At 38.3% G+C, this 24710-nt stretch overlaps 1 protein-coding gene across 2 annotated transcripts in view; it reads left to right on the top strand.

Annotated features, from left to right (window-relative positions):
* The first annotated feature begins 2117 nt into the window (after positions 1-2117).
* Lvrn (laeverin) overlaps positions 2118-24710 on the top strand; it is an 86145-nt gene continuing 63552 nt past the window's right edge. Inside the window, exon 1 of one of the 2 annotated variants that reach the window (XM_058585978.1) lies at positions 2118-2973. In XM_058585978.1, the coding sequence (XP_058441961.1) occupies positions 2276-2973 (698 nt within the window). In that variant the 5' untranslated portion in view covers positions 2118-2275. The remainder of the gene's footprint in view (positions 2974-24710) is intronic. The other variant, XM_046465863.2, reaches the window with a different exon arrangement.

The raw sequence follows: 24710 nt of genomic DNA, 5'->3' as shown, positions 1-24710 counted from the left end.
TAGAAATTGCCAAATGGGGAGGAAGCACCAAAGTCACATCCAGTTGAGAATCACTGTTTTGACTGATCTCAGTAATAATTAGATTTTCTGAGAGGCTCATTAAAAACATTTAAAATTTTTCTAGTGAATATTTTCATTGAGATGTCAAATACTTTCCCAGTTTCTTAAATTGTTATCATAATTCTGATTTAGTCGGGATGCTACTTTATAAATTCTTTTCAGTAACTTTAATGATTTATCAGAAACATTTTCTTTTTTAATGAGATATTTAAAATGTTGAATCATTGGGTCTGATTTTGAAACTTCTTGTGTAGGATCCTATCTCTATTGTTTTGATGTTAGAGAAATAGAATCAAAACTCGCATTCACATACACATTTTTCAGTACAGTTTCTTGTAATTGAGGGGTGAAACATGTCTAATGTGTTTGAAGTAATCCTGTTACTGACTTTTTTCCTTTACTTGTCTGGAATTCTTGAAATCTTTCAAGAAATTGTCCAGAGGTTGGTAAGGCCAGCAATTATTTAAATAATTCCACATCTGTCTCAATTCCCATCTGATGACCTAAACCCAGAGACCCTGCCACTGCAGCAAATCACAATTCTGACAGCTCAATTTCTGGTAGGTATGTAGAAATACAGGAGGCTTCTCCCTCAGCTCTACCCAGCATCTTCTGAGAGTGATGCATATGGTCATAAGTACTTTAAAATGGTTGTTCCATTTCTGAAGAAAGTAACCCAAGAATCTAGAACCAGGAGACTGGCTCACAGATTACAGCACATCCCTCCACCCGAGTTTAGAGTCAAATCTCCTTCCACCTTCCTGTCTTCTTCCAGCGGGTTTATTGTTAATGTGATTAATTGCAGTTACGGGAGGGAGCGAGGAAGCACACATTCCCCCCAAGAATCACAGTGGTCTACCCTGTTTCCAAATTCAAGTGAAAGGGATTTCATTATTGGAAGAGAGATACAGGCAAAGCACGAAAGTGAAGCCAGTTGTATAACTGCGACAGAATAATTATTTTCATTCTGGGGAGAAAAAAAAAAAAAAAAAAGGACCGTAAAGACAGGATGCTCCGAAATGAATCTTCAACTTACAACGGGATCCTAACCACAGTCCCTTCCCTCTTCCCCGACGCCTTCAGATACTTGGAATCAATTCTCCTGCGTGCGTGCGTGCAAGACCAAGTGCACCGCCAGGAACTCGCCCAGGATCACCGGCTAAATAGCAAACAGATGCCTGGCAAGCCAGAGACCTCACTGACGAGGGCACAGCTTGGGAAGCCTGTTCCAGCCCAGTGGTTTCCGGGTGGAAAGGCTGTCCGGCCGGCTTGTTTTATCCTCTTTGCTTCAAATGGGCGGGTTTCGAAAGCAGGAATAGAGTCCCCCTCGCCCCCAGCAAAGCTGCGGAGAGTTAGATCCAGCTCCGGGCAGGGAAAATCCTGCCGCAGAAAACTGGGGAAGAATGGAGGCTTCCTTGCTCCCCCTTCCCGAGGTAAAGCAGCCCTCCCTTCCTCTTCTCCCTTGAACTGCAGACTAGGTGCTCACATAGTTTTTTGTCGACCTTTCCTGCAGCCCAACTTCCTAAATTCCGGAAAGACTCCAGGACCCCAAACCTTGTTTCCAAGTTCTCATTCTCTGTTCCAGCCTCATGCATCCTGTCTTAATTCAGGAGGCGAATTTGGGGGCCATAGTTTTGGCTTCAGATATTATGAAAGCGCAGTTGCCTCTCTCAGGGTCATTTCAAAGCGTTTCCCCAAATATTCCTGTCCTCGACTCCTCGCCAGCACACGAGGCCCAAGCTGGTGGCCAAAAAATTTTATTGCCAGGGAGCTCATCGTGGTCAAGCTTGGTATCTGACCCTTCTGCGACAACAAACAGGGCACACCCCAGCAATTCTGAACTCCTCGAAAAGGTCCAGATTAGAGTTTGGTTCTACAGCTCCCTCCTGCACTTATCCCGAATGCTTCTTCTGCGTGGTCATTCACTTTGGACCCCCAGGGGCGCGCATCTTGGTGCGCCGGGTCCGCCTCTTCCCAGCGATCTGGTGGGGCGGGTTGGGTAGGCTGGGACCTGGATCTGATTAACTGGGAGGGGGAAGCCCTGGTCCCAATCACTTTCTTCTGTCACAGTTCTCTTAGGCTTCTCGAGGAGGAGGGTAGTACAAGAGAGAAAGGGCGGAGAGTGTGGGGGGTCCCACCAACCAATACCCTCGCTGGGGATTGTGTCTCTTCTGCTATCTCGAGTATCCTATCTCGCCAGCGCCAAACTCGCGTTATGGAACCCCCCTCCAGCTCTGGCTTCTATGTGAGCCGTGCGGTGGCCCTGCTGCTGGCTGGGCTGGCTGCCGCACTCCTGCTGGCGCTGGCAGTGTTAGCTTCTCTGTATGGCCACAGAGCGCGTGTCCCGCCGTCGGATCGGCGTAGCCTAGAGGTCCCAAACGCCGCGTCCTTCTCTCCCCTCGGGCAGGAGGGGCCATCGTCAACGCAGGAACCCGTCCCTACAAGTGAGCCTCAGGTGACAGCCACCTCGCAAGACTGGCGACCTCCGGGCCCCTGGGACCAACTGCGCCTGCCACCCTGGCTGGTGCCGCTTCACTATGATCTGGAACTGTGGCCCCGGCTGCAGCCCGATAAGCTCTCCGTGCAGTTGTTGCGATTCAGTGGTCGAGTGAACATCACGGTGCGCTGCGCGGTGTCCACTAAGAGACTGCTGCTGCACAGCCTCTTCTTGGACTACGATCGCGCTGAAGTGCGGGGTCCCCTGTCCCCAGGCACTAGGAATGACACCGTGGGCCGCGTGCCGGTGCATGACGTGTGGTTTGCTATGGACACTCAATATGTTGTGCTGGAACTCGGTGAAGCTCTACAGTCTGGTAGCCTCTATGAACTGCACCTCAGCTTCTCTGGCCCAATATTCCAGGAAGTCAGGGAGGGACTCTTCCTCAACACGTACACCGACCAGGGCGAGCGCAGGTAAGGGCTGCCTAGCCCAAATCCCCTGTGTCCCTCCTCTGCGTCTTGGAGCAGGCTGCAGATCCAGCTGCCCATAGTGTCCAGGTGTTCACTTCCTGCCCTTCTTATAGGCATTTGCCTCTTGGACTTTTTCTTCCAGAGCCAGAGGACGAACGCCTCCTTTCTCTCATTTCCTCCTGAAACTGCTAGGAGTTAAAGTTTCCAGACCTAAGTTCCTCCTCTGATTAGTTTTCTTCCCTATCCTGCCCATCTAATTTGAGGTCTCTGCCACCCCAAAGGTTCATCGTTTTCTTCAGAAAGCTCCTTTCTCTCCAGCCCAGAATTTCTTCACCCTCCTACTCCCGAAAAATCCCTTGCTACTCAAAGATTGGTGCTTTGACCAACAGCCGCTGTAATACTTGGAAGTTTGTTGGAAATGCAGATTCTCAGGCTCTACTCCTAACCAAGGGGCTCAGAATCTTGGGATTTTAATGAAAAATTTAACGAAATTCTTGGGTTTTGTGGGTGTTAAAGTTGGAGTAGCGTGGGGTTAAAGCGCCCTTCTCTTTCTGAGGTTCTTCCCTACCCAGAGCGCTCTAGGTGCTCACTTCCCTGCTCTGCCTCTTTTTCGGGTCACTTTTTAAGAGCTGCTCTTGCAACAAATATACCCACATCAGGGTTGTTTGTTTCCATGTCCTTTGGTTTTCTGCTAAGGCTTGCTCTCCACAACTTTGGGATTCATCCCCTTCCACTACTGTCTGGGGCACTCATCCCCTGGCAAGTAGCATCTTCTCCTACCCTTTCTATATTTTGTCAAGCTCTGCAGAACGTCAGAAATGGGTACTTCTGAGATTCCTCTTCTGGGAAAAACTAAATAAATAAAAGCGATGACAAGACACGTCCTCTCTGAGTTTCAAGCCCACGCAAAGAACTTGTGTTCCTTTTCCACTCCCAAACGGGGTATTTCCAGCCCTTTTTTTTAAAAAAAAAAATCGTCCCTTCCTTACTCTGCCATCACACTACTGAAAACCAGAGAACAATGGGGAAGTGGCATATATGGAACAAAGGAAACAGTTTCTCTATTTTTTTTTTAACCTGCCATCTTATCCTTTATTCATTCAGTGGAGGAGCATTTGTGGATTATAGGACTGCATGTACTTTACCCATTGTTATTAGAGAAAATGTTCTCAGAGGTTCTGGGAAGGGGGGACAGTGAACCTATTAAATCACCGTCTAAACAATCTCTTGCAATTTCTTTTCCAGTTTCAAAGGTTTTTAAATAAGTTTAATGACCTGCCTTAGTGGATATGTAATCTATAAGTTTTGTTTTTAAGGACAGTATGCTTGTTTTTTTTTTTTTCAAAAATGCATTAATACTTGAAAAATAGCCTCAAAATTTTCTCATTAGGATGATGTCTTACCCAACTCATACACATGTAGACCTATCGAAATAACTGTATTTCAGGGTGCAAGATCTTTCAGAGAAAAAAATGGAAATTCTGCATAGATATCTGACAATATTTTGTTTTGCCACCCAGTAAATCTTAATTTGTTCATCCATATCCCCTCCCTCCCTCCCTTCTTTCCTTCTTTCCTTCCCTCTGTCTTAGTGGGAGTATGACTCAGACAAAGTAGCAAACATGGTAAAGGAATACATTTCTCTCTTGTGCCAATCAACTCTAACAATAAGTAGAAACCGTGCTTTCAGAACATTAAAATTGAGGTAGAGGGGCTGGGGTTGTGGCTTAGTGGTAGAGTGTTCATTTAACACATCTAACATGTGCAAGGCCCTGGGTTTGATCCTCAACACCACATTTAAATAAATAAATAAAATGTATTGTGTCCAACTACAACTAAAAAATAAAATGAATATAAAAAATTGAGGTAGAGTTTCAAACTTGTGGTGTTTTGGAAGATATGTAGCCAAGAAGTTGTCCCTTTGGTCTTTGCATTTGAAATCACCAGGAAAAGACAGCTGTAGTTAAACATGAAGCCAAGGTCATGAAGAACCTGGTATGGCAAATTTGGGGATCCCAACAGATCTGTATTTGAAACTGAGCTGTGTGAATTAAGCCAGTTTCTTAGCCTCTGTGAGTCAGTTTTCTCATTCATTCATTTCATGGAATAGATATAATAACTGTCAACTTTTAGAATATTGTAAGAATTAAGTGAGAAAGGAGGTGCACAGCTTGGGCAGTGATAACAGCTATTATAGGTCAGGTCATCATTGTTGACAGCAAACAGCCCCCTCATTATCTAAACATTAAAACTGTCAAATTCCTAGATTTGAGTCTGAAAGGTCCCAGACAGGAACAAACCAGGGGCCAGGGTGCTGCAGTCTGGCTGGGCACAAATCACGAGCCACTGAAGCAGGAACAAACTTTATTTCTGAACTCCACCAGCACACTCCACACACGATCCCCGGGAACTATCCCAAACCCCGCACGACTCGTCCAGGAACCAGCCACCAGAAATATCTCCTCCGGAAATCCCTCCTCCTTCATTTCCCCAACCAATGGGAACTCTCCGGGAATCCCCAGGAATCCCCACGAGAACTCCAAAGTAGCGGCCAAGGTGAATAGTAATGCCTCGCCTGTCAACCAGAACTATTGGCAAAATGCCAGGGGCCATTCTGACTCAGCTGTGGCTCTCAGCATCTTCACCCTTCTGTTTAATTAAACAACAAGCAATGTGGCTTAGGGACCGTGCCTGTTAGGTTGTCCAATACAACATATGGTCCTTACCCGTCATCGGATGAGCTGACCTCTAGGCATCAGCCTCCTGTCTTAGGTTGGTACCACTGCAATTGGATCATACCCATCACTGACTACCGGTCTAGCATACAGCCATACTTGTGGATAGGCCTTTGCACCAGTGGGGGGGTGAGGTTCTTTGCCTCACCTCTGTTGGCCCCCAAACTTGGCCATCACTAGCAGAAGGGAGGAGGATACAGAAATGCCACGACACTAAGCCAATTGACGGCTCCTTTGAAAAATTATACCACCAGTGACACCATCAGCAAAGATACTCCAGCATTACCACAGTTCGCTGCACCAACAGATAGTTAACAATGTATAAAAGTGATATATAGTCCAGGCAAGTTCTGCAAGCAGTTCAAAGCAGAGGAATCTATCAATATGTCCATTTCCTCCCAAAGTAAATCGAATTCCTTGATTGAGCATTACTTGTTGAGTTATTATTCATTGATGCATCAGTTTATACAGTTTGTTGTGATAACTATCGAAGAAGCTGTAGTTTGGTTTTATCTTTGTCTTCACCGGCACTGGGATGAAGATAGGAATTCTGGCAATGATGCTAAAAAAAAATTATGTAACATTCCAAATGGTACTAAAAGAAAGCAATTTTCTGAACAATTTACATTATCCTGAACAGAATTACTAACTATAATGAAAAGGAAAGGTGAAAGTAAACAAACAGATCTGTTAACCTCCTTATTTGTTCACATATTAAAACAATCCTCAACAGCTGTTTACCCAATTTAAATTAAACCATTTAAATCACGTGAATAAAAAAAAATTCGGATCCATTTTTTCATGTCCATATGATATATGGACACACACACACACAGACATACAACACAAAACACAAGTGTACACACAAACATACAACACATAAGACAATAGTAAAGACCTTGTAGCTTTACACAGGTGAAATCTCCATTGCAATGTTTAAAAACTCCACAGTCAAAAAATAAAACTGATCAGAAAAACATTAACCTAGGTCTGTATGAGCTCAAAAAATAAAATAGAACTTTATGATGTGGAAAAATGCAATAATAAAATAGATATTGAAAAAAGCATCCTGGTTAATCACTGTCGCAGATGTAAGAATAGCCAAGCTGGAGCTCTGGATATCAGCTGTTATGGATTTGAGTCAAATCATCTTCTTTTTGGTCTGTAGAAATCGCTTTGGTTAGTCTCTCTGGAATCCAAATCGGCTGCTGTTCTCCCTGTGGAAACACACAAACAGAACCCTGACTCCAGACAATCACTGGGTCAGGACCTTTCCATTGTCCTGTTAGAATACCCTTCCAAAGTACCTTAGGCTTATGTACATTTTTTGGATACATATGCCTTTCCGCAGCACTAAGCCCTGATGAATCCAAATTTAAAAAGTTTAGAGTAAAAAGGATTATTTTAAGTTTATCTTTGGGGGATATATACCCCTTTCCAATTCCCTCTTTTTGCTTTAATAAGTACATTTTAATAGTTTGATGAGCTCTTTCAACTATGCCCTGTCCCTGAGGATTGTATGAAATTTCTGTTATGTGAGTAATGCCAAATGATGAGCAAAATTGTTTGAAAGAGGTAGAGGTATAGCCAGGACCATTATCTGTTTTTAACTGTTTTGCAACACACACAGTGGCAAAATTTTGTAAGCAATGAGCTATAATATCTTTAGTTTTTTCTCCAGCATGAAGGGAACCCATCAAAAATCTGGAAGAAGTATCATCTGTAACATGCAAATATTTTAATTTTCCAAATTCTGGCAAGTGTGTGATGTCCATCTGCCAAATATGGTTAGGTATCAATCCTCTAGGATTGACTCCAAGATTAACTTGTGGTAAAAAGGTCACACAATTTTGACATTGTTTTATTATTTATCTAGCTTGTTCCTTAGTTATTTTAAAATGCTTTTGTAAAGTATTAGCATTGACATGGAACCTTTTATGAAAATTTGTTGCTTCTTCTAGTGTAGAGAAAATATGTATGTCATATGTAGTTTTATCTGCTAAATCGTTGCCCAAACTAAGGGCTCCAGGCAATCCTGCATGTGCTCTGATATGTCCTTTAAAGAATGGATCTTTTCTTTCCCAGATTAGACTTTGTATAGTGGAAAACAAAGAGAAAACAGTAGAGGAAGGAGAAATCCTACTAGCATATTCAAGGGATACTATAGCATTAACTATATACTGACTATCAGAAAATAAATTAAATACAGAATCTTTAAACATCACAAAAGCTTGTAATACTGCATTAAGCTCTACCTTTTGAGCTGATTGTTTGGGTACTAAAAATGTAAAAGTTTGATCAGGGGTAACTACTGCTGCTGTACCATTATTTGACCCATCAGTGAATACATTTGGAGCATTCATGATAGGTGTTTTTCTTGTCATTTTTGGAAACACTATAGGATGCGAAGACCAAAAAGACAATAAAGGATTAGATGGTAAGTGATTATCAAATGAAACATTATATTTACACATGATTATTGCCCAAGTATTTAACTCATTAGCTAACTCATCAATTTGATCCATAGTATATGGAGTAATAATTTTATTGGGAGAAATTCCAAACACTTCCTTTGCTGCTTTTATTCCTTTGAGTATTAATTGTCCTACAGCCTCAGGATACCTAGTAAGAATAGTGTTAGGAGAATAAGATAAATGTATCCACAATAATGGACCTTCTTGCTAAAATATTCCTGTAGGAATATTTTTTGTTGGTAGTACAATAAATAATAAAGGCAAACTTATATCAATTCTATCCAAATGCATATTTTCCATATATGTTTCAATAATTTTTAATGCCTTTCTTGCTTCAGGCGTTAACATGCGGGGTGAATTTGGATCTGATGGACCTTTTAGGATATCAAATAAAGGTCCCAACTCTCCTGTTGGAATGCCTAGATAAGGCCTTATCCAATTTATGTCTCCTAATAACTTTTGAAAGTCGTTAAGTAATTTGAGTTGATCTACTCGTATTTGAATTTTTGGTGGATGGACCATGGTTGAGGATAATAGAACTCCTAAATAATTAATTGGAAAATTTAATTGTACTTTATCTATTGCTATCTCTAGATTATAATTTTTTAATAAATTTGTAAGTGTGGCATAACATTCTAGCAATGTGTTTTTAACTTTGTGTGCTAACAATACATCATCCATATAGTAAAATATTTGTAGTTCAGGATTTTGATTTCTAAGTGGCTGGATTGCTTTGTTAACATAAATTTGACACATAGTTGGGCTGTTAGCCATCCCTTGAGGGAGTACTTTCCATTCATATCTCTGATCAGGACCTTCATGATTCAGTTCAGGGATAGCAAAACGTGGACTATCCTCAGGATGAATTGGAATTGAAAAAAAAAAACAATCTTTAATATCTATAGCTAAAATGTACCAGGTTTTTGGCAAAGCAGACAATTGAGGAATCCCCGATTGAGCAGGTCCCATAATAACCATCTCATTATTAATGGCTCTTAAATCTTGCAGTAATCTCCATTTACCAGATTTCTTTTTAATGACAAAACTGGGAGTATTATAGGGAGATATGGAAGGTTGTATATGTCCCTCTGCTAATTGTTGTTTGACCAGGTCATGGGCTACTTGTATCTTTTCTTCAGTCAGGGGCCACTGAGGAACCCATAGTGATCTTTCTGATTTCCAAGTAATTTTTATTGCCTCAGTGACCCCTTCTTAAAACCCAATCCATGTCTATTTATTCCTTGATCTATTTGAATTGGTGCTGCTATACCTTGTTCTTGTTCTCCTAATCTTTTTTCTTTCCTGAAACCTTGTCTAGCCCTAATAGTGGGCACATTTGGATTGATGTTATTTGTTAATGTCAAACCTAATTGATCTAGGACATCTCATCCCCATAAATTTATAGGAAGATGATCCAATATATATGGCTGTATAGTTCCTTCACATCCTTCAGGATCCTTCCAATCTAATACCATTGCACTTCTATGGGGATTAGTCGCCACTCCTAGGCCTCAAAGCGTTTGAGTGGCTTGTTGTAATGGCCAATGTTTCGGCCTTCTTGACGAGATAGGATGCTAAGGTCTACACCTGTATCCAGTAGTCCATTAAATTCATGTCCTTGAATATTTAGTTTTAGCATTGGGCGAGAATCTAAATTTAAAGACAGCATAGCCCAATCTACACCTGTGGAGCCTAATCCCCTGGAACCTCTTTCTATACTACTACTGGAAAATTTATCATGTAGGCTGGGTATTATTAATAACTGTGCTATTCTATCTCCTGGTGAAATTACTGATATACCCTTTGGAGAACTAGCTATAATTTTTATTTCACCTTCATAATCGGGATCAATTACCCCAGGACTTATCATAAGTCCTTTTAGAGTAGAAGAACTGCGTCCTAACAATAAGCCTACTGTTCCTTGGGGAAGAGGTCCTTTTACTCCTGTGGGAATGATTTGAACTCCCATCTCTGGAGTTAGTACTGCTCTGGCGGAGGCGCAGATGTCCAATCCTGCACTCCCTCTGGTCAAGTACAGGGCATGCTAATCTTTGAGGTCCTGTCTCAGGATCCCATCTATCAACTACGGGGGTTGAGGGCCACTCAGCTGTCTCTATAGGTGGAGCTGTTGGTTGAATTATGCCCTCTGGTGATAGAACGGTGTTAGTAGCAGCCTCCTGTTGTAGCTTTTTCCCTAATAGCTGTTTCTCCTCTAAGCTTTCTTCCTTTAAATTTTCTTCCTCTATCTGACTAGCTCGAGAGAACTTCTCTTTTACTTGATCTAAAATGTCTTTCTCCATGGTCTGAACCTCTAACAATTTACTTAACACTCTTTCGGTTTGTTTTTTACTAATTTCTAATCTACTATAAAGATAACGCAACCCAATAAGATAACACAAAACAAAACCAAAACAGAATGAAACAAAAACAGAACAAAAAATCATTGTATCAATTTTCCTATTTTCTTGACATGTGCATTTGTGGTCTATTTCTATCTTTTCCTCAGGGGCAAACAACTTCAAACCTTGAGCCAACTATTTTTCCCAGTTTGCCTGAGAAAGTTCTAGGGATAGGCAGCTTGAAACAAAAACAAAAAAAATCAAAACAAGAACACATTGTTTTTTGAAATGGTCACCCGTTCTCTCGCCTTCCCTTAGGGACGAGCAATTTCACTTACCCCCGAGCTTCAGGCGTTCCCCACACGGGCCGCCAAATGCCGCAGTCTGGCTGGGCACAAATCATGAGCCACTGAAGCAGGAACAAACTTTATTTCTGAACTCCACCAGCACACTCCACACACGCTCCCGGGAACTATCCCAAACCCCACGCGGCTCGTCCAGGAACCAGCCACCGGAAATATCTCCTCCGGAAATCCCTCCTCCTTCACTTCCCCAACCAATGGGAACTCTCCAGGAATCCCCACGAGAACTCCAAAGTAGCATGAGAACTCCAAAGTAGCGACCGAGGCAGATAGTAATGCCTTGCCTGTCAACCAAAACTATTGGCAAAATGCCAGGGGCCATTCCAACTCAGCTGTGGCTCTCAGCACCAGGGAAGTGAGGAGTTATTATCACATTCATATAGAGTTTTTTTTAATTAGTTGCTCAAGACAATACAATGATCTTGACATATCATACATTTGAATCCAATAGGGTATGAATTCTCATTTTTCCACATGTACACACTGCAGGATCACATTGGTTATACATCCATGTGTGTACATACAGCAATCCTAGTGTCAGTTGTATTCTGCTGCTCTCCCTATCCCCCCTCCCCTCCCCTCCCATCACCTCTCTCTACCCATTCTACTGTGACACTTATCTCTCTCTCTCTCTTTTTTTCTTCCCTCCCCCCTCACACCATCGCATATGTATTTTGTGAAATCATGAGGGTCTCCTTCCATCTTCCGTGTAATTCCCCTTCTCCCTCCCATTCCCTCTCACCTCTTTTCCTTGTTTCATGGTAATCTTCTTCTCATGCTCTTCTTCCCTACTCTGTTTTGAGTCACCTCCCTTATATCAGAGAAGACATTTGGCCTTTGTTTATTAGGGATTGGCTAACTTTGATTAGTGTAATCTGCTCTAGTGCCATCCATTTCCCTGCAAATGCCATGATTTTGTTATTTTTAGTGCTGAGTAATATTCCATTGTGTATAAATGCCACATTTTTTTTTATCCATTCATCTGTTGAAGGGCACCTAGGTTGGTTCCACAGTCTAGTTATTGTGAATTGTGCTGCTATGAACATTGATGTAGCTGTGTCCATGTAGTATGCTCTTTTTAGGTCTTTTGGGTATAGTCTGAGAAGGGGAATAGCTGGGTCAAATGGTGGTTCCATTCCCAGCTTTCCAAGGAATCTCCATACTGCCCTCCAAATTGGCTGCACCAATTTGCAGTCCCACCAGCAATGTACAAGTGTACCTTTTTCCCCACATCCTCGCCAGCACTGGTTATTGTTTGACTTCATAATGGCTGCCATTCTTACTGGAGTGAGATGGTATCTTAGAGTGGTTTTAATTTGCATTTCTCTGATTGCTAGAGATGGTGAGCATTTTTTTCATGTACTTGTTGATTGATATCACTCTTAGCAATTATAAAGGAGTAGAGATAATACCATGCATCTTATCTGATTATAATGGAATGAAACTGGAAATCAACGATAAAAGAAGGAGGGAAAATCCTACTTCACTTGGAGAATGAACAATATGTTACTGAATGATCAATGGGTTACAGAAGACATCAAAGAGGAAATTTAAAAATTCATAGAAATAAATGAAAACACAGACACAACATATTGGAATCTATGGGACACAATGAAAGCAGTTCTAAGAGGAAAATTCATTGCTTGGAGTTCATTCCTCAAAAAAAAAAAAAGGAAAAACCAACAAATAAATGATGTCACACTTCATCTCAAAGCTCTTGAAAAAGAAGAGCAAAACAACAACAAATGTAGTAGAAGACAAGAAATAATTAAAATCAGAGCTGAAATCAATGAAATTGAAATAAAAGAAACAATTTAAAAAATTGAAAAAACTAAAAGTGGTTCTTCGAAAAAATAAATAAGAGCAACAGACCCTTAGCCATGCTAACAAAGAGAAGAAGAGAGGGAACTCAAATTACTAGCATACAGGATGAAAAAAGCAATATCACAACAGACACTACAGAAATACAGATGATAATTAGAAATTATTTTGAAACCTTATACACCAATAAAATAGAAGATAGTGAAGGCGTTGATAAATTTCTTAAGTCATATGATCTGCCCAGATTGAGTCAAGAGGATATACACAGCTTAAACAGACCAATATCAATTGAGGAAATAGAAGAAGCCATCAAAAGACTACCAACCAAGAAAAGCCCAGGACCAGATGGGTACACAGCAGAGTTTTACAAAACCTTTAAAGAAGAACTAATACCAATAGTTTTCAAGCTATTTCACAATATAGAAAAAGAGGAAGCACTTCCAAATTCATTCTATGAGGCCAACATCACCCTGATTCCTAAACCAGATAAAGACACTTCAAAGAAAGAAAACTACAGACCAATATCTCTAATGAACATAGATGCAAAAATCCTCAATAAAATTCTGGCAAATCGGATACAAAAACATATTAAAAAGATCATGCACCATGATCAAGTAGTATTCATCCCTGGGATGCAAGGCTGGTTCAATATAAGGAAATCAATAAATGTAATCCACCACATCAACAGACTTAAAGATAAAAACCATATGATCATCTCGATAGACGCAGAAAAAGCATTCAACAAAATACAGCATCCGTTTATGGGATAAGAGGAACTTACCTCAACATTGTAAAAGCTATTTATGCTGAGCCTCAGGCTAGCATCATTCTAAACGGAGAAAAATTGAAGGCATTCCCTCTAAAATCTGGAACAAGACAGGGTTGCCCTCTCTCACCACTCCTATTCAACATAGTTCTTGAAACACTGGCCAGAGCAATAAGACAGACAAAAGAAATTAAAGGTATAAAAATAGGAAAAGAAGGACTGAAATTAGCACTATTTGTGGATGACATGATCGTATGCCTAATGGACCCAAAAGGTTCTACCAAAAAACTTCTAGAACTAGTAAATGAATTCAGGATGAAAAAAGCAATATATAAATATATAAAATCAACACTCATAAGTCTAAGGCATTCCTGTATATCAGTGACAAACCCTCTGAAAGGGAAATCAGGACAACCACCCCATTCACAATATCCTCAAAAAAAATACTTTGGAATCAACCTAATAAAAGAGGTGAAAGACCTTTACAACGAAACTACAGAACCCTAAAGAGAGAAATTGAAGAAGACCTTAGAAGATGAAAAGATATACCTTGTTCATGGATAGGCAGAATTAATATCATTAAAATGGCCATATTACCAAAAGTACTCTATAGGTTTAATGCAATGCCAATCAAAATCCCAATGGCATTCCTCACAGAAATAGAAAAAGCAATCATGAAATTCATCTGGAGAAATAAAAGACCCAGAATAGCTAAAGCAATTCTAAGCAGGAAGAGTGAAACAGATGATATAGCGATACCAGATTTTAAACTATACTACAGAGCAATAGTAACAAAAATAGCATGGTACTGGTACCAAAACAGGTGGGTAGACCAATGGTGCAGAATAGAGGACACAGAGACCAATCCACAAAATTACAACTACCTTATATTAGACAAAGGTGCTAAAAGCATCAATGGAGAAAGGATAGCATCTTCAACAAATGGTGCTGGGAGAACTGGAAATCCATATGCAACAAAATGAAATTGTATCCCTTTCTCTCACCATGCACAAAGGTAACTCAAAATGGATCAAGGAGCTAGGAATCAAACCAGAGACTCTGTATCTAATAGAAGAAAAAATTGTCCCTAATCTCCATCTTGTGGGGTTGGGCTCCAAATTCCTTAATAGGACACCTATAGTACAAGATTTAAAATCAAGAATCAACAAATGGGACATATTCAAACTAAAAAGTTTTTTCTCAGCAAGAGAAATAATAAGTGAGGTGAATAGGGAGCCTACATCCTGGGAACAAATTTTTACCCCTCACACTTCAGATAGAGCCCTAATCTCCAGAGTATACAAAGAACTCAAAAAGTTAAACAACAAAAAAACAAATAACCCAATCAACAAATGGGCCAAAGACCTGAACAGACACTTCACAGAGGAGGATATACAATCATATAGAGTTTAATTTTGCAAGAATTAACTTTATTTGAATGATTGAATATTTTGTGTTCTCACTCCTTTTGATGAGAGCAGTTGTTGTAAGTAAGGGAGGATAGAGAGGACTTCCAACATAGGGAGAAAGGCTTGGAGGAGAGAGAAAAGGACAAATAGAGAGAACAAGTGTCTTTAATTTTCACCATCCTCTTTCTGACAGGAGATAACCCTCAGACAAATTTTCCTATGAGAATAGTTGCTTAGGTAATGTTCCTAGGAAAAACCACCTGGAAAATGGGGAAACATGCTTGGAAGGGAAGAAGGCAAATTCAGGGTGTGAGATCAAAGAAAGTCCCATGGAGTAAACTTCTGGAGAGTATGAACCATCTCTCAAACCTGTCCCTATTAAAAGCAAGGAAGCAGTAGTATTTATTCCCTCCACATTGGTTGTAGATTGGCTCTGAGACTTAGTTAATTCCCAGATACTCTGTTCTTTAGAAATGTATGCAAAGAAGTTCCGCAAGGAGTTTGTTCTTCCTTTTATGATTGATATGACTGTGAAGGCAATGTTCTAATGTTCTAATTCATAGAATAGAAGTAGCTTAGGCCAGTAGGCCTAGATAGTACAGGCAGTCCCTGTGATCTTTTTGAGGCCAGAGGGTATCTAAACTTACTCATATGGCTGAGGATATTGACTGGAGAGTTATAGAGGGGCCACTATACTACAGATCAAAATAACTGTTACAATGAATGCTGTAGAAATGGTTGCCCAAAATATAGTTCCAAAGAGAGTTAGAGCCAGGTTCAAATGATTGGCCGTGCAAGTAAGAGCCCACACGAGGGACATATCACCCCTGGGATCCACTGCATCTTGACTATTATGAAGAAATGGTTCACAAGTCACACTAGTTCAGAAAATGTGGTCACATCTGTCTGGTGAATTCAAGAAGTCCTCTCTTTTCAAGAGGCCTTCTCTTTCTATCCCCTTTTCCAATATGGCATTTGAGTATATAAGGAAATATTATCAGTTTTCATGTCCTAAGGAAAGAGTCAAGAAAGAGAGTTTAGACTATCCTTTTGAATAAGATTGATTTAAACTGATAAAATAATTGGTAAGCTTGCATTTTTTTTTCTGTACTATCAGTGAAAACATGGGTCCCAGAGAATGAAGAGATTAGTTATAAGACAGTTTGTTTTGCACGTCTGAGTTCTGGTAAGTAAATTTTGATGATACTCTATAATCTTCTCCAAGAAAAATAAATATCTGATCCAGAAAAATGACCAGAGTTATAACATTTTGATTCATCCAAAGCTTCTAACCAATTATTATCAAGGACTCCATAAAACATTGCATTATGAAACTATTCTTTGTACGCACTGCTTCTGACCTTTGGAACACATTGCAGAGAATGTTCCTATATTGAAAGCCAGTTAGCTTATTGAAGATTGCTTACTCATCTGATAATAGTTGAATTGGGAAAGTAAAAAAAGAAAAAACATTCTTTTCTGGTAAGTACTATATGAATCACTCAAATATTTCAGAACTATAGAATGGTTATAGGTTGACTTCCACCATTGATGACTTTTGAATAAAAATTTAACAAATAAAGAAATAAGGAGGCCTTTTCTGAAATTATCATCCTGAGGGTAAAACTAGATACACCACTACTGAGAATATTTGGGGACTATGTTCTGTTTCTACCCCTTGAAGATGAGCTTGGTCCTCCCGGAGACACTTTTTCATAGTACTTATCCCAGTGAATTAACTGAAACACTTGAAATTCCTTCAGTAGGATGATATTGTATCATTGCTAGTTATGCAAAAAATTTTACATCCATATATTCATTTAATATGTGCAAAATTGACGTAAGGAAAGTTTGAACATAAGAGGCACAGTATCTAACACTATGAAAAATAATTTATAGCCAGGCGTGGGGGCACACATGCCTGTAAGCCTATTGGCTTGAGAGGCTGAGACAGGAAGATTTCAAGTTCAAAGCCAGCCCCAGCAATAGTGAGGAGGTTCTAAGCAACTCAGTGAGACTCTGTCTCTAAATAAAATACAAAATAGGGCTGGGGATGTGACTCACTGGGTGAGCGCCCCTGAGTTCAATTCCAGTACCAAATAATAATAATAATAATAATAATAATAATAACAACAACAACAACAATAATAATTTATGAACAATAACAAGAGTCACCTCCCTTTGTTGTTGGCATGAGAAGGCATGTTCAATCTTGAGAGGGTTTGGAATGAGATCTTTAAAATTAACATGCAGGAAATGCCTTCCTTTTGTTTAAGAAATCTGAAGTTCAGATTTTCACTTAGAAATTTCAGTCCTTTCTGAAGTTCCCACAGCATTTTTTGAGAGAAGAATAAGAACTAAGCAGGCTGTATTCTATGCCCCTCATCTTCTCTCTTTCTTTTCCTATTCCAGTTGTTTAATAACTAATGTTTATATTATGTATCTTTTCCTATCCTTTTACTTTTAACCTATATGTGTCTGGATATTAAAAATGAATTTCTATTGAAAACGTAGAGTTGACTCTTGCTTTTTATACAGTCTAACAATCTGTCTTTTAATTGGTGGTAGACTGTTTATGTTTGATTTAATTATTGATTTGGCTGGGCTTAAATCTACACCTTGCTCTTAGTTTTCTATTATCCCATCTGCTTTTGCACTCACACCTGTGCTTGGTCTCTTCCTCTCTTTCTTGCTTCTTTTGGATTGAATATTTTTTAAATTCCTTTGAATCTTAATTCTTGGCTAATATGTTCTATTTGGGGAGGCGGGGATATGTGCATGGAAGGATTCCTCTAGTGTTTATAATATGCATCCCCAACTTACTATAGACGAGAGTCAAATGTTATCTACCACTTCATAAATAATCTATGAATCTCAGAGCCATTTCCTTCCAGGTTCTATTATCCTTTGTGCTATAGTTGCTAAACATTTTACACTACATAGATTATATATCGCCACATATATGTACATATACAATCCCTAAACTACCTCTTCCTTCTTTTCCTCCTCCCTCCCTTTCTTCCTTTTCGTTTTTCTTTGTTTGAGACAGGGTCTCCTTAAGGTTGCTGAGATCAGCCTTGAAACTGTGATCATCCTACTTCAACTGAGGTGTTTGTCCTGCAATGGGCATTATTGATGACTTTTGAATAAAAATTTAACAAATGAAAAATTCTCTTTGTTTATTTTCATCTCTAGTGCTCTTCATTTCTTTGTGCACATCTAAGTTTCCATATTGTTTTGCTCTCACATGAAGAACTTTAATATTTCTTCATATTCAGGTCTAATAGTGATAAATTCTCTCAGCTTTTGTTAATCTAGGAAGTTATTTTTCCTTCATTTTTGAAAGAACTTTCTGCTGGATATAGAATTATAGGTTGGCAGATTTGTTTTTCCTGTTGTTTTTAATTTCAGCAATTCAAAGATGTTATTTCATCATCTGGCTTGTATAATTTCTGCAGAGATGTCTGTGACTTTAATTTTTATTCTTTTATATATGATTTGCCTTTTCTGTATCTGTTTTTAAGCTTTTTCTTTATCACTTGTTTCAAGAAATTGATTTGCCTCAATGTGGTTATCATTGGTTTATCCTGTTCAGGGTTCATTGAGTGTCTTATATTTGTGAATGTAGAGTGCTTATAAAACTTTCAGACATTATTTTATTTTAACATTTGCTTCTGTCTCCTATTTTTTACCTATTATCCTGGGATTCCAGTTACCCATTCGTCTGCTTCATCATTCCCTAGCATATCACTGAGGTCTTTTTCACTTTTTAAAATACTTTTCCTCTGTGTATTTGATTTTGGGTAGTTTCAATTGTTCTGCATTCAATTTTTTTTTCAATCTGCTTTTAGTCCCATCCAGTGAAATTATCATGCAAGACATTGCATTTTTTGTCATTAAATTTCTACATTTTTATGTAATTCATTTTGTTCCTTAATACATTAGTATTTTGCTTTATATCCTTGGGCATATTGGATTTATTTGTAATTATTATTTAAATGTTTTTGTCTGCTAATTTTAGTATCTCTATTGTTTTTTATTTCATTTATATTGACTTCATTTTCTCCAGATAATTATGGACATTTTTTAAAAATATTTATTTCTTGGTGTAGATGGACACAACACAATGCCTTTATTTTTATGTGGTGCTGAGGATGGAACCCCTGTCCCACCCGTGCTAGGCAACCGCTCTACCACTGAGCCACAATCCCAGCCCTCATGGACATTTTCTTACTGCTTTCTTTTTCTAGTGATTTTTGAACATTTGTATTGAAGTATAATTGACATACAGTACACTGTATGAATTGAAACAATACGACTAGAGAAGTTTTAGTATATATCTGCAAATGTGGTAGTAAAAACTATACCACAATCAACATAATGGGAATGTCCATCACCTCCAAAGTTTCTTGTGTTCTTTATAATCTCTCCTTTCTCCACTTTAGGCAACCATGCACCTGCTTCCTTTAACTGTAGATTAATTCACACTTCCTGGTGTTTTAAATGAATGGAATCATATAGTTTTTCTCATCTGACTTCTTTTACTCAGTAGAATTACTGGTCATATGGTAGGTGAGTGTTTAAGTTTTTCAAAACTATGAAACTGTTTTCTAAAGCATTTATTTGACCATTTAAAATTTCCATGAACAGTGTGGGAAAATTCTAGTTACTCCACATCTTTGCCAACACTTAATATTGACAGACTATTCCATTTTAGTCATTTGATGTATCAGGCTTTTAGTGTTACATCTGAGAAAACATTTGAATATGAATTGAAGTTTTCTGAGTTTTATTACATCTGAGAAAACATCTCAACATCATAAAGATTTCCTTCTATACCTTCTTCTGGAAGTTTTAGGTTTCATAGCTATAACTATGATTCATTTAAAGTTTTTATATATATGATAGAAGGTATGAATTGAAGTTCTCTCTCTCTCTCTCTCTCTCTCTCTCTCTTTGGCATTTGAAAGTTGAACTGTCACACCAAACTGTTAAAAGTTTGCTCTTTCTCCATTGATTGTTTTTGTGTCTATGTAAAAAAAGGGTCAGTTGTCCATATGTATATAGGTGTATTTTTCAATTCTTATTCTATTTCATTGACTTATTTGCATATATTTATTCCTGTTCTATGCTGTCTCGATTATTAGCTTTAAAAATATTCTTGAAATCAGATAATATTCATTTCCAAATTTTGTTCTTTTTAAGTTATTTTGGGTACTCTAGGTCCTTTGGTTTCCATATAAATTTCAGAATTATCTTATTAATTTCTAAAAAAGAAAAGAAATGAGAAAGACTGCTGAAATTTCAAGTGAGATTGCATTGAATATATATAAACATTTGGAGAGAATTAAAAAATTAAGGAGTGGGATAACTGGGTCAAAGGTGGTTCCATTCCAAGTTTTCTGAAGAATCTCCATACTGCTTTCCATCGCAGTTGCACCAGTTTGCAGTCCCACCAGCAATGTATAAGTGTGCCTTTTCCCCCACATCCTTACCAACACTTATTATTGCTTGTATTCTTGATAATTGCTATGCTGACTGGAGTGAGATGAAATCTTAAGAGTAGTATTAATTTGCATTTCCCTAATTACCAGAGATTTTGAACATTTCTTCATATTTGTTGATCAATTGTATTTTTCTTCTGTGAAGTGTCTGTTCAGTTCCTAAGCCCACTTTATTTATTTATTTATTTATTTATTTATTTGTGTGTGTGTGTGTGTGTTAAGGTTTTTGAGTTCTTTATATATCCTGGAGATTAGTGCTCTATCTGAGGTGCATGTGGTGAAGATTTTCTCCCATTCTGTAGCTCTCTTTTCACATCATTGTTTCGTTTGCTGAGAAGAAGCTTTTTAGTTTGACTCCATCTCATTTGTTTATTCTTTATTTTACTTCTTGCACTTTAGGAGTCTTGTTAAGGAAGTCAGTTCCTAAGTCGATGTGGTGAATATTTGGGCCTACTTTTTCTTCTATTAGGTCCACTGCACAGCAATGTTGATTAAAACGATAATTAAATAAAGCACACTCTATTTGTGCTTTATTTTAAGGAATTAACAGGAAATAAAGGAACTTCTTGTTTCTCTGCAAATAAAAAACAATTTTGAATTTCTAATTGTTTATTGCTAGTTTTTTTTTTTGTGGTTCAATCTTGTATGATATAAACTTATCAAACTTCCTTGCTAGTTTTTGCAGCATTTTTTTTTGTGAAAAGAATGGAATTTTCTATTATATTTTCTACATAGGTTATCACATTATTTCCAAGTAAAGATGATTTATTTCTTTTCTAGTTTATGTGGCTTTTGTCTTATTTTAATGGATAGTGTCTTTGATACAATATTTAATAGAAAAAAATAAGTGAAGATATCCAAGCATCTCCCTTATTTTATTGCAAAAGCATTTAGTCTTGCATCATTAATTCCTTATGTGGGTTTTATTTTATTTTATTTTATTTTGTAGATATCTTTGAATAGATTGAGGAAGTGCTTTCTGAATTTTTAATTTTCTGAGTTTTATTGGGAATGGATGTCAGATTCTGTCAATTTTTTTCTGCATATTAAGATGATCTTATGATTTTTCTTTAGTTTGTTAAGTTACCATTACATCGATTTTTTTAAAAGTTGCATTTTTGTAATAAATCCACTTGGTCTTCATACATTAGCCTTTTTATATATTATTAGATTTGTATGCTAAAATTTTGTTTAGAATTTTTGCATCTGTGTTCATGAGAGATCCGGACTTTTTGTTTCCCTGCAATGTCTTTGGGTTTGATAACAAAGTAACATTGACTTTAAAGAATGAATTCAGAAGTATTCCCTCTTCTTCAATTTTCAGAAAGAATTTATGTAATTTTTATTACCTTTTTCTTAAACGCCTGGATGAATTTCACCTGTGAAGCCATGTGGGCCTGTGAATTCTTTGTGAAATGTTTCTTAACTGCAACTTAAATTTACTCAATAGATATAGGGCTATTTAGACGATTTCTTCATGAGTGAGGTTTAATAGTTTGTACTTTTCAAAGGACTTATTCATTTAAACAAAGTTGTCAAAATGTTTTCTTTTTATTATTTTAAATTCAGAACCACATTACTTCTTTCATTCCTGATACTGGTGATTTATATCTTCTGTCTCTGGGAGCTGGAGCCCTTGTCTGGTACTAATAGGGAACAGAAAAATGTGAGTGACAGGAAAATGAGGTTAAGGGAATAATTCTGTAAATGGGGTCTACTGCACTGACCCCAAATGCTTTCTCTTTTTCTTTTTTTTTTTTTTAATGTAACTTACTAGCAGTCATGCCTGGCTTAGATCAACAGAATATGTTTGTTACACTCCTCAGCAAACAATCTGTTCACTGCAAATGAAATGCAGAACCAAACTGCTGATGAAAAAGAGCACAAGTTAGGGGCTGAGATTGTGGTTCAATGGTACAGCATGTGTGAGGCACTGGGTTTGACCCTCAGCACCACATAAAAAGAAATAAAATAAAGGTATTGTGTCCATAAAAATCAGAACAAATCAAATCCTACAAGTTACCCTTAGTAAGATAAGGGCACTTTTGTGACCCTTACAAAGACCAGATCCCAGAATGCAGGCAGATAAGGATAATTCACCCTAACCACAAACTTGATAAGAACAAGTTTCAATTAAAACTGATCATCAAGGGCCAAAGTGAATTAAAGTTGGGATGGGGACTTAAAAGTCTGCTGTCCATCACATTCCACCATCATTTCTAACCCCATGACCCCTTCCTTCCCCTCCTACCCCTCTGGCCTAACTAGAGTTCATCTATTCCTCCCATGCTCCCTCTCCCTATCCCACCATGAGTCAGCCTCCTTATGTCAGAGAAAACATTCAGCATTTGGGTTTTTGGGATCGGCTAACTTCACTTAACATTATCTTCTCTAATTCCATCCATTTACCTGCAAATACCATGATTTTGTTCTCTTTTATTTCTGAATACTATTCCATTGTGTATATATGCCACTTTTTTTTTATCCATTCATCTATTGAAAGACATCTAGGTTGGCTCCACAGTTTAGCTATTGTGAATTGTGCTGCTACAAACATTGATGTGGCTGTGTCCCTGTAGCATGCTGCTTTTAAGTCTTTTGGGTATAGACTGAGGAGAGGGATAGCTGGGTCAAATGATGGTTCCATTCCCATTTTTCCAAGAAATCTCCATACTGCTTTCCATATTGGCTGCATCAATCTGCAGTCCCATCAGAAGTGTACGAGTGTACCTTTTCCCCCACATCCTCATCAACACTTATTGTTGTTTGTCTTCATAAGAGCTGCCATTTTGACAGGAGTAAGATGAAATCTTAGAGTATTTTGATTTGCATTTCTCTAATTGCTAGTGATGATGCATCCCACTGTCATATATAAATAAAAATTAATTAAGAAAAAAGAATTTTAAAAAAGGAGATAAGTTGGATTACTCAAATAAACTCCTTTCTTCTTGATTCTAAAAAAAAAAAAGTCTGTTGTCACCTTGCTGTCAGTAAAAAGTTAAGACATGAACCTGGGTAGGATTATCTGCAAAGCCCTGGGACTCCCCAGTAAAACTGGAGGGCAGGAGGGGTGTGTTGTCTTTCTCTCTGAGAGGACCCATTATTTCCTTGATAGTGTCCCTCTTTTTCCTTTTCCTGTCCCTTCTGTTTCTCTGAGAGACATGTCTGAAATCTTTCTAGCATGATTATAAGAATCTGGGTGAAGAGGAAAGCCTGTGAAAGCCTGCTTCAGTTCTGTGACAGGCCAGTGCCCTGTAACATTTGGTGTTAGGCCTGGTTTTACATACCTTATCTAAACTACCTCTATTATATGCCTCAGGTTCTTGGTGACTGAGGGAAAGTCTTGAGACAATTCATGGTTCTTTGGCTAGAGCACGCTCTAGTAAGGACCAAAAGGTCTCTTGATTAGAATTTAGATGCTACAGCCCTTAAGGATAAGAATTGAGGCTTTCACCTTTGACGTTTTGGGGGAAAAAATCTTGCCCACTGGCAATTGAAAGATTCTTGGTGAAGGCCTTATACTTGTAGAATCTGAAAGCCAATGATCATGAGACTTTTCAACCCCAAGTTAAAGAGTCCTCTTTTTCTTCCTTTTACTCTCTAATATTTATCTCCAGACCTAAAGAACACAGTTAAAAGGATCCCTCTACTAATGAAGAGGTAATGCTAATAAAAAGCTATTTTGCAGAAATCAGGTGGCGTTAGATATCTTAAATATAGCTCAAGGGGACACCTGTGCCATTATAAAAACTGAACATTGTGTATTTATAGCAACTTTGCTTATTTTTCTAAAGACTTAAGTGGTCTCCACTCACTAATCAGTAGCATGTTGGACCCTACCTTAAACTTTAATGAATTGCTGTCTAAAGAGACTGACTGATAATACTAATTGCTTCTGTGCTGTTTACAGAAAATGATGTTTTGCTGTCCTGTTTATTGTTGTCCTAGCATAATTCCTGTCCTGTATTTGCTTTGTTCAGTCACCCACCAATTGCCACCATGGATCTCTGGATTGCCTTGTTGCTAAATTCCTTTAACTGTCTATGCCTGTACCTGATAGAGAACAAGGACTTCACGTCATTTCACCTAACTTCACCCTCTCTCATACGGAAGCATCTGGGTCAAATCAATGCCCAAATATCCTAAGAGAATTTAGGGACCCAAAGTCATTGACAGGGGAATTATAGGGAACAAACAGATATAAGTAGTGGGAAAATGAAGTTAGGGATTAATTCCATAAGCTGGGCCCACTTTGCTGACCCCACATGCTTTCTTTTTCTAAAAAGGAATTCACTTACAGCCCTGCCTGGCTTAAGTCCACAGGATATGT

The sequence above is a fragment of the Marmota monax genome, unplaced genomic scaffold (genome assembly GCF_021218885.2).
Source record: "Marmota monax isolate L192 unplaced genomic scaffold, Marmota_monax_Labrador192_F-V1.1 WCK01_AAM20220418_F8-fsc00097, whole genome shotgun sequence".
NCBI lineage: Eukaryota > Metazoa > Chordata > Mammalia > Rodentia > Sciuridae > Marmota > Marmota monax.
The sequence above is the reverse complement of the archived record's forward strand: the minus strand, read 5'-3'. Positions and strand labels throughout refer to the sequence as shown.